Here is a 14,215-nt window from a genome sequence, read left to right as displayed (position 1 = left end):
ATCGTGTCTTTCATTTCTGCTTCTTAGTTTCCCAAACACTTTTATTTTAAATTAAATTTTATTTACAAACACTATACCCACCAAGCAAAAATTCTGCCTTCCCTCCTCCTCCATCCTTCTGTAACCTCTAACCTACCTTCTGTTTCTCTGACTTGGTATTTCTATATACCTCATATATGTGACATGATACAATATTTGCCATTGTGTGCCTAGCTTATTTCACTCAGCATAATGTCAAGGTCCAGTCATCGCCGCCACATTTCTCAGAACTTCATTCCTTCCTACAGCCCAGTAATAGTCCATGGGTGAGATGGAACACTTTTTGTTTATCCATTCATCTGTTAATGGACACTTGGTTTGTTTCCCACTTTGAGCTATTGTGAATAATGCTGCTATGAACTTTGGTGTACAAGTATGTGTTTGAACTCTTGTTATCAATTCTTCAATTATATACTTTGGAGTGGAATTTCCAGGTCATATTGTGGTTCTATACTTAACTTTCTGAGGAACCACCATATTGCTTTCCATAGAAGCTGCATCATTTTATATTCCCACCAACAATCTCTTGGCATCCTCTCTAACACTTGTTTGTTTCCATTTTAAAAATAATAGCCATACTTGTGAGTGTGTTATCTCATTGCAAAAGTGCATATTTAAAAAAAATCTCAGCACCCTAGGCAATTTCTCCTTTTGGCTCTATTTTTTTTTTTAATTTTAATTTTAATTTTTTTATTGATTCTGTAAAAATATTACATTAAAAAAAATATATGAGGACCCATTCAACCCCACCACCCCCACCCCACCACTCCCCCCCCAGCAACACTCATTCCCATGATTATGACACATCCATTGCATTTGGTAAGTACATCTCTGGGCACTTCTGCACCTCATGGTCAATGGTCCACATCATGGCCCATACTCTCCCCCATTCCATCCAGTGGGCCTTGTGAGGATTTACAATGTCCGGTGATTGCCCCTGAAGCACCATCCAGGGCAGCTCCAAGTCCCAAAGACGCCTCCACATCTCGTCTCTTCCTGCCATTCCCCATACCCATTAGCCACCATGTCCACTTTTCCCACTCCAATGCCACCTTTTCTCTGTGGACATTGGATTGGTTGTGTCCATTGCACCTCTATGTCAAGAGGAGGCTCAGATTCCACATGGATACTGGATGCAATCCTCCCGCTTTCAGTTGTAGGCACTCTAGGGTCCATGGTGTGGTGGTTGTCCTTCTTCAACTCCATCTTAGCTGAGTGAGATGAGTCCAATAAATCAGATTGTAGGTGCTGGAGTCTGTTGAGGCTCAGGGCCTGGCTATCACATTGTCAGTCCAGAGATTCAGATCCCCTAAATATATCTTAAACCCCAACACCAACTACAACTCCAGCACAGTAGCATGAAAGTCTTATGAAGAGAGATCCCATCTGAGTCCAGATTCATCTCGCATAAACACCAGCTCCAAAGGAGGACCATCTGACATGGCAGTTAACCCCATCTGCCATGACCATAGCACCCATGGATCTCTTTAGCCCTCAAAGGAACCAATACCTGGGGGTTGTATCTACTTTATCTGTCTCTTAGACTCTGCTCAGTTGTGCATAAGGGCAATCCTTCTGACAGCCTCCAGACTCTTTTTTAGAGACTTGTAGCCATATAAACTCATTTCTCCTTTCCATTTCCCCCTTACATTAGGTCAAACAGCATTTTAAAGTCATGTTATTTTATGTAGACAGGGATATTCTGCTGATCCGCATTGAACCTTCCTTTCCAGGTCATTCTCCTTTTGGCTCTAAACATGGCCCGCCTTCTGGAGTTCTGTTCTCATCAGCTGAACCTGGCTTGTTGCTTCCAGCTTACTTGCTTATGAAGAGCTTACTGTCTTGGGTCACACTTGCTGCTCAGCTTGAGGCTTGTGCATTTCTGCAGCCTCCAGAGGAAGCCTGATAAAAACCTATGCATTCATCTACATATCCAATACAATCATGTCCCAGCAAAGGAAGAGGGGTCTCGTCTACATTGACAATCAATGAAATTTGCTTGGGTTTTGCTTTTTTATTTATGAGTAAGATATTGGAAAACTGAATCCTTTCCATCTGTTGTGTCCTTTCCCTCTCTCTTCCTCATCTTTCCCTTCCCTTCTCTTGCCTCCCTCTGTTCTCTCTCCACTTGCAGCATCACAGCCACAGCAGCCAGTGTTGGGGCTGCTGGAATCCCCCAGGCTGGTCTTGTCACCATGGTAATTGTACTCACATCTGTTGGCTTGCCAACGGAAGACATCACGCTCATCATAGCTGTGGATTGGTTCCTGTAAGTGGTTTTCAGGCTGGACCCTGGTCCTGTGTCCCCTCCACCCCCCAGTTTCCCTCAGAGAGTCCCTGAACTATGGGTCCTCAACTCAACTAAGGACACAGAGTTCTAGAATTTTAGAGTTAAAAGAGGAGCCTTGGGGAATAGTACATGCCATGTCCTTTAGATCTCAAACTCTGGGAAGTAGGCCAGGAAGGAGGCAAATTTTGGGGGCTTTAACATCAGCCAGAAAGGCTCCCCTTGTATTTGTTTTATGTAGAAGTCACACAAAGGGGAAACATGAGGCAAATACGGTTGAAACGTTATTTTTAGAAGTTCCAACATTTAAAAATATCCAAGGGTCTTGATTTTCCTGAAAAATTTGAGGGTGTGGAAACAGTGGATTTCACCCCCACCTGTCAGCTGGACCTGAGTCACATTTTTTTAAAAATTTTATTTTATTTATTCATTTAAAAAAATATTACATTCAAAAAATATGAGGTCCCCATTCACCCCCACCGCCCCCACCCCACCACTCCCCCCACAATAACACTCTCCCTAATAATCATGACACATCCATTGCATCTGGTGAGTACATCTCTGGGCATCGCTGCACCCCATGACCTGTGGTCCATACCATAGCCCACACTCTCCCACATTCCATCCAGTGGGCCATGGGAGGACATACAATGTCCAGCAATTGTCCCTGCAGCACCACTCAGGACACTGAGTCACATCTGAATGGAGTATTTGGAGCTTCCAGCTTGCCCTGGTGAATGCCTCATTGCCTCAGACCAAATCTTTCTGGTCCTCTATGCAATTTTCTATACCAGATAACCACATAATATTTCTATTTTTTTTTTTAAAGGAAAGTAGTGGCATTGTTAAGAACAAGTGTGAACATCTCACAACCAGTCCAACTTGTATTTGGGAGGGAAAACTGACAGAGATGCAGGGACTTAACTTGTGGTTGTGTGGTCATAGGTTGGACTGGAATGCAGACCCCCAACTCCAGGCACAGGGGGTTCCCTCCTCAACCCGTGCACTCTCTCCCTTGGGGCAATCTTCAAACCCTAGCTAACGATGGCTTCTCTCTTCCCTTCCCCTCCACCAGTGATCGACTTCGCACAATGACCAATGTCCTGGGGGATTCAATTGGAGCAGCTGTCATTGAGCATTTGTCCCAGCGGGAGCTGGAGCTGCAGGAAGCTGAGCTTACTCTTCCCAGCCTGGGGAAGCCCTACAAGTCGCTGCAGGAGAAGGGGGCATCCAGAGGACGGGGAGGCAACGAGAGTGCTATGTGAAGATGTTCACTCTGCCGCCCAGAGAGGAGGAAAGGGGGCTGGGGAGGGGAGTCTGGGGGAACACCCACTGCCTGGTTGACCGGATACTGATCATACAAGTTCTGCCTCACCTCTTTGGGGGAGAGATCTGAGATAAAGGAGCAGGAATGACAGATGTCCTACATCTTCATTTCTCTCTGAGCATGCTGAGAACTTGAGGGAAGATGGCGAGCAAGGAAGGGGAGGGAATGAATTTAGGGGTTTGTGGGGAAAGGAGGCTTCAGGTTCAACAGAGAAGAGGAGCCAGTGCATATTCCTCGTTTTCTCAAGGAGTGGCAGACCTGAAGAGAATAAAGGAAAACCATTGTTTCTCATAATAAAACAGTATCCACACCTTCTGTGTTGGGGGCCTGCAAGACCAATTTCAGGTTTATTGATTTGCTAGAAGGATTCACAGAACTTAGAAAAGTCACGATACTCATGGTTATGGTTTCTTTCAGTGAAAGAGTACAGGTAAAATCATCAAAGGCAAAAGGTAGATAAGGTAGAGACCAGGAGAGAACAGGCATAAGCTTCCAATTGTTCTCATCCAGTGGAATTGTGTAGATATGCTTAGTTCACTTAGTAAAAATGTGTGGCACAAAGTATTGTCAACCTGGGAAGCTCATCTGAGCCTTGGTGTCCAGGTGGTTTTTTCCCTTAAGAGTTTTCATTTTGAAATAATTTTGAACAGGACAGTTGCAAAAATAATACAAAACTCATACAGAGATACTCCCCCCCCACCAGATATTCAGATTCAACAATTTTAACATTTTTATACAACTGCTGTATCTATCTATCTATCTATCTATCTATCTATCTATCTATCTATCTATCTATCTATCTATCTATCTATCTATCTATCTATCTATCTATCTATTTATCTATCTATCTGTCTGTCTGTCTGTCTGCCTGTCTGTCTATCTATCTATCCATCCATCCATCCATCCACCCACCCACCCACCCATCCATCCACCCACCCACCCATCCATCCATCCATCCATTTATCCATCTATTTGTTTAGTTTGCTTGGCTGCTCAAGGAAATACCATGCAATGGTTCAGCTTAAATAATAAACTCACAGTTTTGAGGCATTGAGAAAGTCTGAAGGCATCATCAAGTCTCTCTGAAGACTGTGGAGTTCTGGGGCTGGCTTCTGGTGATCTTTGGCCCCTAGCTTGTCACATTGTAAAGCACATGGTGGTGCCTCCTGGTCTCTTCCAGGTTTCATTAATGTTCAGCTTCTGGCTGCTCCCTCTATGGACCTTTCCTCTTTCTGAATTTCATTCTCTTGTAAAGGACTCAAGTACTAGGATTCAGACCTATCCAGATTGAGGTAGGCCACAGACCTTAACTGAAGTAACCTCATCAAAAGGTCGTACTTACAATGCATTCCAACCCACAGAAATGGGTTAGGTTTTTCTTTTAAAAAAAATATATTCTTGATTTTTAAAAAAGATATTTAGATTACACAAAATGTGACACACACACACAAATATAAGGGATTCCCATATGCCCCAATCCCCACACCTCTCACCCTTCCCCATATTAACAGCTTCTTTCATGAGTGTGGTACTTTCATTGCAATTGATGAACACATTTTGGAGCATTGCTATTAAACATGGATTATAGTTTATGTTGTAGTTTACACTCTCACCTACTCAATTCTGTAGGTTATGGCAGGATGTATAATGGCCTGTATCTGTCATTGCAATGTCATTCAGGACAATTCCAAGTCCTAAAAATCTCCCACATTAACGTCTTTTTTCCTCTCCCTGCCTTCAGCACCTCCAGTGGCCACCGTCTCTACTTCCATTGCTAGAATCACAATAAGTTTTAAGAACATATTTTTCTGGGATACATAAAACTCCAGACTACCACTCTATCTATCTATCTATCTATCCATCTATCTATCTATCTATCTATCTATCTATCTATCATCTATCTTATCTATTATTCATATCTCAATCTGCCCATCCATCCATCCATCCATCCATCCATCCATCCATCCATCCATCCATCCATCCATCCAGTGTCCAGGGTTTTTAATGGGGGCTTGCCCTGTACACATGGAATACTTGCATGACCTTAATTACAGTTTCCATCCCCACAGAGGTTAAACTGATACAATGTGCCCTAGAGCCCCAGGTAAACATAGACACTTCTATCAGGTAGGGTATTCCAAGGGTTTAGAGGTAACTTACCAGCGGTCAAGGGCCAGGTTTTTCTTTGCATTGTGCAGGGTCTGGATAGTCCAAGCCTATTGAGTTAACTCTTTATTGCACAAATGCCATGGTTGGGAATTGAGGAAGAATCTTCCTATGGGTACTGATGTCTAGGTCTTGTAGCTCCAATTCTTGACTCCTGAGATGGATTGGCCTGGCTATTCCCATGCAGTTTTCAGGGGGGTTTTGCAACTCTCTGCTACACAAAGTAGACATGGACTTACTAGTGCTATTGTCTTTGTTTCCCAGCTACTATGACCCACACAATGAGTTGGCTTAAACCACAGGAATTTTTTGGCAACATGGTTTAGAGGCTGGAAGACTTGCTTCCTTCTGGGGTCAGTAGCATTCTGGATGGCTGCAATTTTTTTTTTTTTTTTTTTTTGCTTTTTTGCCTTTCCCATCACATGGCAGTGTCCTCTCCTTTTCCTTTTACGTTCTGTTGATTTTCAGCTTTTGGCTTCTTTCTGTGGCTTTCTCTCACTATTTATGAATTTCTTCTGCTTTCATAGGACTCCAGTAATCTGGATTAAGACCAAGCCTCCTTCATTTGGGCGACATCTTAACTAAAAATAACACCCTCAAGAGATCCTATTAACCATGAGTTCATACCCACAGATTAAGATCAAGACCAAGAACATGTCTAAGTTTGGGGTACATAACCATCACAATTATTTCCTGCAGTCCAATGAGCCAGGCAGAACATTTAAGGAGAACTTTATTAAAGGCTTGGGAAAAACACAAGGAATGTAACAAAGAGTAACATGAGTCTAGATGTCATAGGTATAATAACTAAACTCTGTGGCTCTCTATCTGAGAAACAAGATATTTCTTTCTTTCTAAATCAAGTTAAACTTCACTTGAGCACCTACTCCAGGAGAGAGGGATGTCTAAGAGCAAGTATGTTTTGGTACCCCTCCATGTACTTGGGGACCCTAAGAGAAGTCTGGGGACTAAGCAACTGCAGGAAGGTGGGGAAAGGGGCTCTGATTTCCGTGAATCTATTTGTCGTCACCCTGAGATGCTTAGTATCAGAGACTTGAAATAGTCCATGCAAAGAGGATGCTCTGCTTATGAAAATTCCTTCTCCACATTTGCCTACAGGGATCTGTGCTTGGATTACTGGTCTCATATCAAAAATTTCCCATCAGCCCCAGGTCGCCCTATGGTAGAAGCCTGCAATCTTAGAGGGGTCTTTTTTGGGGAAGCATATCCTGTCAAAGGATCCACGACTCCATCTCCTTCAATGTGGAATTGTCTGCCAGCTCCATTTTCTTTATAAGTTATTTATTTATTTATTTAAAAATATATCTTTCAGTTATTTCAAAAGATAGATTACATAAATGCTACACAAGTTATATAGGGGATTCCCATATGCCCTGCTGCCCACCCCTCCCATGTTTTCCCACATAAACAAACATCCTTCACTAGTGTGTCACATTTGTCACAACCAATGAACATATTTTTAAATTTATTTTAAATTTATTTTTTATTTTTGTCTCCATTTTTTTAAATGTTACATTAAAAAAATATGAGGTCCCCATATTTTGAAGCATTGTCACTAAGCATGGACCATAGTTTACATTGTAGCTTACACTCTTTCCCTCACAATCTTGTAATTATGGACAGATATATAATGGCCTGTATCTGTTGTTGCAATGTCATTCAGGACAACTCCCAAATCCCCAAAATGCCCCCATACTACACCTGCCTTTTCCTCTCCCTACCCCAGAACCCCCAGTGGCCACTGCTCCCAAACCAATGATATAAGTTCTTCCATTGCTATAACCACAACAAGTCTATAGCAGAACACCAGCAAGTCCACTTCAGTTCACTGTTCACTCCCCAATCCTGAGGATCCTGCGATGGCAATGTCCACTCCACCTCCAACTGAGATCCCATGGGGTAGATGGATGGCACCATCCCACTTTCAGTTGCAGATTCTCTTTGCTCCCTGGGATGGTCATTGTTCATCATCATCTCCTTGTTATCTGTCCTGGGTGAATCCAGTGAAATGGAGAGTAGGTGTTGCAACTCCTCTGAGACTCAGGGCCAACTGGCACATGGACACTCCAAAGACCTAAACCTCCTGGGCATACACCCATCAACTCCAGTATTTGCCAAAAGAACATTGCCAACGTTGTAGTTTCAACCTCATACCTGTAAATCCCCAGACTTCACATGCTCCCTCTTCCAACCCTCACCTCAGTTCCATGAAGATCCCAACCCACCCTCCCCACCCTACCCCCCTCACAAATCAGAACTTCCCAGCCCAATAGCATCTTTGCACCACTGTTATGCCTATCTACTGCACAACTACACTATTCCACCTTATCATAGATTTTGACCATATGGGCATTGGCTCACAAACTTCTCCCTTTCTGTTTCTTTTAAACCTATCTTCCAAACTCTAGCTCTGTGAATCTGCTCAATTTGCCTAATTCACATTAGTGAGATTGTGTAATATTTGTCCTTTAATGTCTGGCTTGCCTCATTTTACATAAGGTCTTCAAGATTCATCCATGTTATTCCATGTGTTAATAGTGCAATTTTTATTACAGCTGAGTTTATTCCATTGTACGTATATACTACAATTTGTATATCCATTCGCCTGTCAATGGACATTTGGGTTGTTTCCAACTTTTGGCAATAGTGAATAATGCCACTATAAACATTGGTGTGCATATATCTGTTCATGTCCCTACTTTCAATACTTCTGTGTATATACTGAGCATTAGGATTGCTGGATCATATGGCAGTTCTATAGTTCACTTTCTGAGGAACCACCAAACTGTCCTCCACAGAGGCTGTACCATTCTACAATCCCACTGGCAGTGGATAAGAGTTCCCATTCCTCCACATCCTCTCCAAAACTTGTAGCCTTCTTTTTTTTTTTTAATAGCCAGAAGTCTAATGGGTGTAAGAAGATATCTCATGTAGTCTTGATTTTCATTTTCTTAATAACTAGCGAGTTGAACATCTTTTCATGCGGTTTTTAGCCATTTGTATTTCTTCTCTGGAGAAGTGTCTATTCAAGTCACATGCCCATTTTTAAAATGGGTTGCTTGTCTTTTTATTTTTGAGATGTAGAGTTTCTTTATATATGCTGGATATTAGACCCTTATCAGATATATTGTTACCAATATTTTCTGCCATTTTGAAGGGTGCCTTTTCACTTTCTTGGCAAATTCCTTTGAGGTGCAAAAGTTTATAATTTTGAGGAGGTCCCATTTATCTACTATTTTTCATTGCTCATTTTTTTTGGTGTAAACTTCATGAAACCATTTCCTATTACAAGATCCTGTAGATGCTTCCCTACACTATCTTCCAAGATCTTTATGGTCTTGGTTTTATATTTATACCTTTGATCCTTCTCTAGTTAGTTTTTGTATATGGTGTGAGATGGAGTTCCTCTCTTATTCTTTTGGATATTAATATCCAGTTCTCAAAGCACCATTTGTTGATGAGGCCATTCTCTTCCAGGTGAATGTGCTTGATGGCCTTGTCTATTAGTTGGCTCTATATGCAATGGTCTATATCAGAACTCCCAGTTTGGTCCCATTGGCCAGTGTGTCTCTCCTTGTGCCCATACCATGTAGCTTTGACTACTGTCATCTTGGTAGTATGTTTGAAAGTCAGGTGTGTGATTCTTCCAATTTCATTTTTCTTTATCAGTATGTCTTTGGCTATTCAGTGCTTCTTGCCCTTCCAGATAAATTTCATAGTTAGCTTTTCCAATTCATCAAAAAATGTTGTGGCAATTTTTATTGGGATTGTTTTAAATCTGTAAATCAGTTTGGGTAAGATAGACATCTTAATTATGTTTAGTCTTCCTGTCCCTGAACAGGGAATATTCTTCCATTTAAATTTCCTTTCACTGCATTGTGCAATTTTCTGTGTACAAGTCATTTACATCTTTAGTTAAATTTATTCCTAGTTACTTGATTCTTTTAGTTGCTATTTTATGTAGGACTTTTAAAAAAATTTCCTCCTCAGATTGCTCATTTTTGGCGTACAGAAATGCTGCTGATTTTTGCACATTAATCTTATAACTTACCACTTTACTGAACTCATTTGTAAGCTCTAGAAGATTTGTTGTAGATTTCTCAGGGCTTTCTATCTATAGGATCATGTCACCCGCAAATAGTGAAAATTTTAATTCTTCCTTTCCAATTTGGATGCCTTTTAAATTTTTTCTGCCTAAGTGCTCAAGCAAGTACTTTGAACAGAATGTTAAATAAGAGTGGTAGAGTCCGCATGCTTGTCTTATTCCAGGTCTTAGAGGGAAAGCTTTTAGGATTTCACCATTGAATATTATGTTAGCTATGGAGTTTTCATATATACCTTTTTATCATATTGAGGAAGTTTCCTTTTATTCCTATCTTTAGAAGTGTTTTTGTCAAGAAAGTGTGCTGTGTTTTGTTCAATGCTTCTTCTGCATCAATAGAAATGATCAAACAATTTTTTTCTTTTGATCTGTTTATGTGGTGTATTACATTGATTGACTTTCTTATGTTGAACCATCCCTTGTATGCCAGAGATGAAACCCACTTTGTCATGGTGTATAATTTTTTTGATGTGTTGTTGAGTACAATTAGTGGGTATTTTGCTGAGGAGTTTAGCATCTAGGTTAGAGAGATTGGTCCATAGTTTTCCTTTCTTGTGTTGTCTTTGTTTTGCTTTGGCATTAAGGGACCCCCTCCCCTTTCCTGGCCAGAGCGGGGTCCCATCCTAGACTCAGAGGGTGCTCAGCTGACCAAACTCTTTGCAATGAAACCACTCTTGACCCTTTTCCAGACCCCTCTTCCCCACCCCAGGGAACCCTAAATAGGCTTCTGAAAGCTTATTGAGCTCTTCCTGCCACCTGTTCCTTTAGGGTCCTTAGAATTTTAATAGTTTTCAGCAGCTGGACTAGTTAGTTGCCTGTCCCTGTCCCCTCCCTTCCCAAATTCCTCTCTCCCAGGGTGCCTGGGTGTGGTAGGCTGGGTGAGCAGATTCTCCTCTCCTCTCTCTCCAAGGTCACCTCAGTGCTGGCTGGTATCCTTCCTGAGATACAAAGGGAGCTCATGTGACCAAACCCACAGAAGGGAAACCACTTTCCCAGAAACCTTCTTCTTCCCAGAGAATGCTCCCTCCCACTCACTGGCTGCTGAGAGTTGGGGGTCCATGGAGGCTATTTGCCTTGAGGATGGGACTTAGCCACCCACCTTTCCAGCCACACCAGTGAGCCATTCATGGTTTTCCCTTGGGCTCTTTATCTCTTCATTCAGTTCTCTCCAGATCGATGCCCTGAAGCCTCCTGATCTGTAGGTTCCCAAAACAGCTCACTCAAGTAGGATTTTGCCCCTTCTCAGCCTTTATTTGCAAGAGAGCTGGGGAGTGCCCACCTACTATAACACCATCATGCTGGATAACTCTCTGGCTTTGGTATTAGTGTGATTTTGGCATAATAAAACGAGTTAGGGAATGTTCCCTTCACGTCTATTTTTTTGGAGGAGTTTAAGCAGGACTGATGTTAGTACTTTCTGGAATATTTGGCAGAATTCACCTGTGAAGATGTCTGGTCCTGGGCTCTTCTTAGTTGGGAGATTTTCAATGAATAATTCAATCTTATTACTTGTGATTGGTCTGTTAAGTTCATCAATTTCTTCTTTCATCAATGTAGGCTTCTTGTGTGTTTTTAGGAATTTGTCCATTTCATCTAAGTTATCCATCTTGTTGGCATACAATTTTTCAAAGGATCCTCTTATGATAATCTATTTCTGCATCATCAGTGGTGATATCTCCTACCTCATTTCTTCTTTTATGTATTTTCATCTTCTATCTTTTTTTTTGGTTCTAGCTAAGGGTTTGTCTGTTTATTTTGTTAATCTTTTAGAAGAACCAGCTTTTGGTTTTGTTAATTTTTTTCTAGTGTTTTCTTATTTTCAGTTTCATTTAGCTCTGCTCTTATCTTCATTATTTATTTCTTTCTACTCCCTTTGGCTTCAGTTTGTTGCTCTTTTTCTAATTACTCCAGGGGTGCAGTTAGGTCTTTGATTTTAGCTCTTTCTTCTTCTTTCATATAGGCATTATGGCTACAAATTACCTGGTTAGTACAGCTTTTGCTCCATCCCATAGATTTTGATATGTTGTGTAGTCATTTTAGTTCATTTCAAGGTAGTTACTGATTTCTCTTGGATTTCCTCCTTGACCCATTGTTTGTCTAAGAGTGTGTTGCTTAATTTCCATATCTTTTTGCCTAATCTGCTTCAGTCCCCCTAACTGATTTCCAGCTTCATTCTCTTGTGTTCAGGGACATTACTTATGTATAATTTCAATTTTTATGAATTCACTGACTGTAGTTCTGTGACTTAGAATGTGTTCTATCCTGGAGAATGATCCATGTGTTCTTGAAAACCATGTATTTCCCACAGGATTTGGGTGTAATGTTCTGTATGTATCTATTAGGTCTAGATCCTCTAAGGCATTATTCAAGGTCTCTATTCTTTAATTGATCCTCTCTGTCTAATGATGACAATGGAGTAGCAAAGTTCCCCACTACAATTGTAGAGGCATCTATTTCTCCACTTAGTTGTTACAGTTGCCTCATGTATTTTGAGGCGTCCTGGTTAGGTGTATAAATGTTTATGATCTTTCTCCTTGATAGATTGTCCCTTTTATTTGTATATAGTGGTTTTCTTTGTCTCCTATGATAGTTTTGCATTTAAAGTCTATTTTGTCCAATATTAGTATAGCTTCTCCCACCCTTTTTTGGTTATTGTTTGCATGTAAAATTGGTTTCCATCCATTCACTTTTACCTTCCTTGAGTCCCTGGGTGTAAGGTGAGCTTCTTGTAGGTGGGTCATATTTCCTTATCTATTCTGCCAATCTGTGTCGTTTGACTGGAGAGTTTACTCCATTAACAGGCATTGTTATTACTGTCAAGGAATTACTTACATTAGCCATATTTTCTTTAGGTTTATGCAAGACATATGTTGTTTTTATTTCTTTTTTTGTATTTTTAGTTGTTTTGAAACTCTCCTCCAATTCTCTCTCTCCTGTTTTTTCCTTTTGATCTTTAGAACTCCTCTGCACTTCTTGAGCGGCAGGTTTTTTTTTTTTTTTTTTTTACTATTTTTTAAATTCATTTTTAAAAAATATTACATTCAAAAAATATGAGGTCCCCATTCACCCCCACCGCCCCCACCCCACCACACCCCCCACAGCAACACTCTCCCCCATCATCATGACACATCCATTGCATTTGGTGAGTACATCTCTGGGCATCGCTGCACCTCATGGTCAATGGTCCACATCATAGCCCATACTCTCCCACGTTCCATCCAGTGGGCCATGGGAGGATCTACAATGTCCGGTAATTGTCCCTGCAGCACTACCCAGGACAACACCAAGTCCCGAAAATACCTCCACATCTCATCTCTTCCTCCCATTCCCTGCACCCAGCAGCCACCATGGCCATTTTTTCCCACACCAATGTCACATTTTCTCGATTACTAACCACAATAGTTCATGAATAGAATATCAGTAAGTCCACTCTAATCCTTACTGTATTCCTCCTTCCTGTGGACCTTGGATTGATTGTGTCCATTCCACATCTATGTCAAGAGGGGGTTTAGATTCCACATGAATTCTGGATGCAATCCTCCTGCTTTCAGTTGTAGGCACTCTAGGCTCCATGGTGTGGTGGTTGACATTCTTCAACTCCATGTTAGCTGAGTGGGGTAAGTCCAATAAACCGGAGTGTAGGAGCTGAAGTCTGTTGAGGCTCAGGGCCTGGCTATCATATTGTCAGTCCAGAGATTCAGATCCCCTAGATATATCTTAAACCCCAGCACCAACTACAATTCCAGTAAAGTAACAGGAAAGGCTTGTGAAAAGAGATCACATCTGAGTCCTGCTCCATCACGCAGAAACACCAACTCCAAAGAAGGGCCAACTGACATGGCAGTGAACTCCATCTAGTGGCAGGTTTCTTATTGACGAACTCTTAAATTCTGTTTATCTGTGAATATTTTGAACTTTCCTTCATTTTTGAATAACAGCTTTGCTGGATAGAGAATTCTTGGCTGGAAGTTTTTTTTTTTTTCTTTTAGCACCTTAACTACGTCATACCACTGCCTTCTTGTCTCCATGGTGTCAGATGAGAAATCAGCACTTAATCTTATTGAGCTTCCATTGTATATCATGGATCTCTTTTTTTTCTCTTGCTGCTTTTAGTATTCTCTCCTTGTCTTGAGCATAGGACAATTTCACAAGAATATATTTTGGAGTAGTCCTGCTAGGATTTGCACTTTTAAGGCTGTCCTGTGCTTCTTTGATATGCACATCCATGTTCTTCCATTGGGTTTGGAAATTTCCCTCATTATTTCCTCTAACA

General features: G+C 41.2%; 1 protein-coding gene across 1 annotated transcript in view; it reads left to right on the top strand.

Moving 5' to 3' along the window:
* The window catches only part of SLC1A6 (solute carrier family 1 member 6), a 31,667-nt gene extending 27,715 nt beyond the window's left edge, over positions 1–3,952 (top strand). The window contains exons 9-10 of the mRNA XM_004478072.3: positions 2,174–2,308; positions 3,402–3,952. Of these exons, the coding sequence (XP_004478129.2) occupies positions 2,174–2,308; positions 3,402–3,591 (325 nt within the window). The 3' untranslated portion in view covers positions 3,592–3,952. The remainder of the gene's footprint in view (positions 1–2,173; positions 2,309–3,401) is intronic.
* The last annotated feature ends 10,263 nt before the right edge of the window (positions 3,953–14,215 follow it).

This window comes from Dasypus novemcinctus, chromosome 30 (genome assembly GCF_030445035.2).
Source record: "Dasypus novemcinctus isolate mDasNov1 chromosome 30, mDasNov1.1.hap2, whole genome shotgun sequence".
Lineage (NCBI taxonomy): Eukaryota > Metazoa > Chordata > Mammalia > Cingulata > Dasypodidae > Dasypus > Dasypus novemcinctus.
The sequence above is the reverse complement of the archived record's forward strand: the minus strand, read 5'-3'. Positions and strand labels throughout refer to the sequence as shown.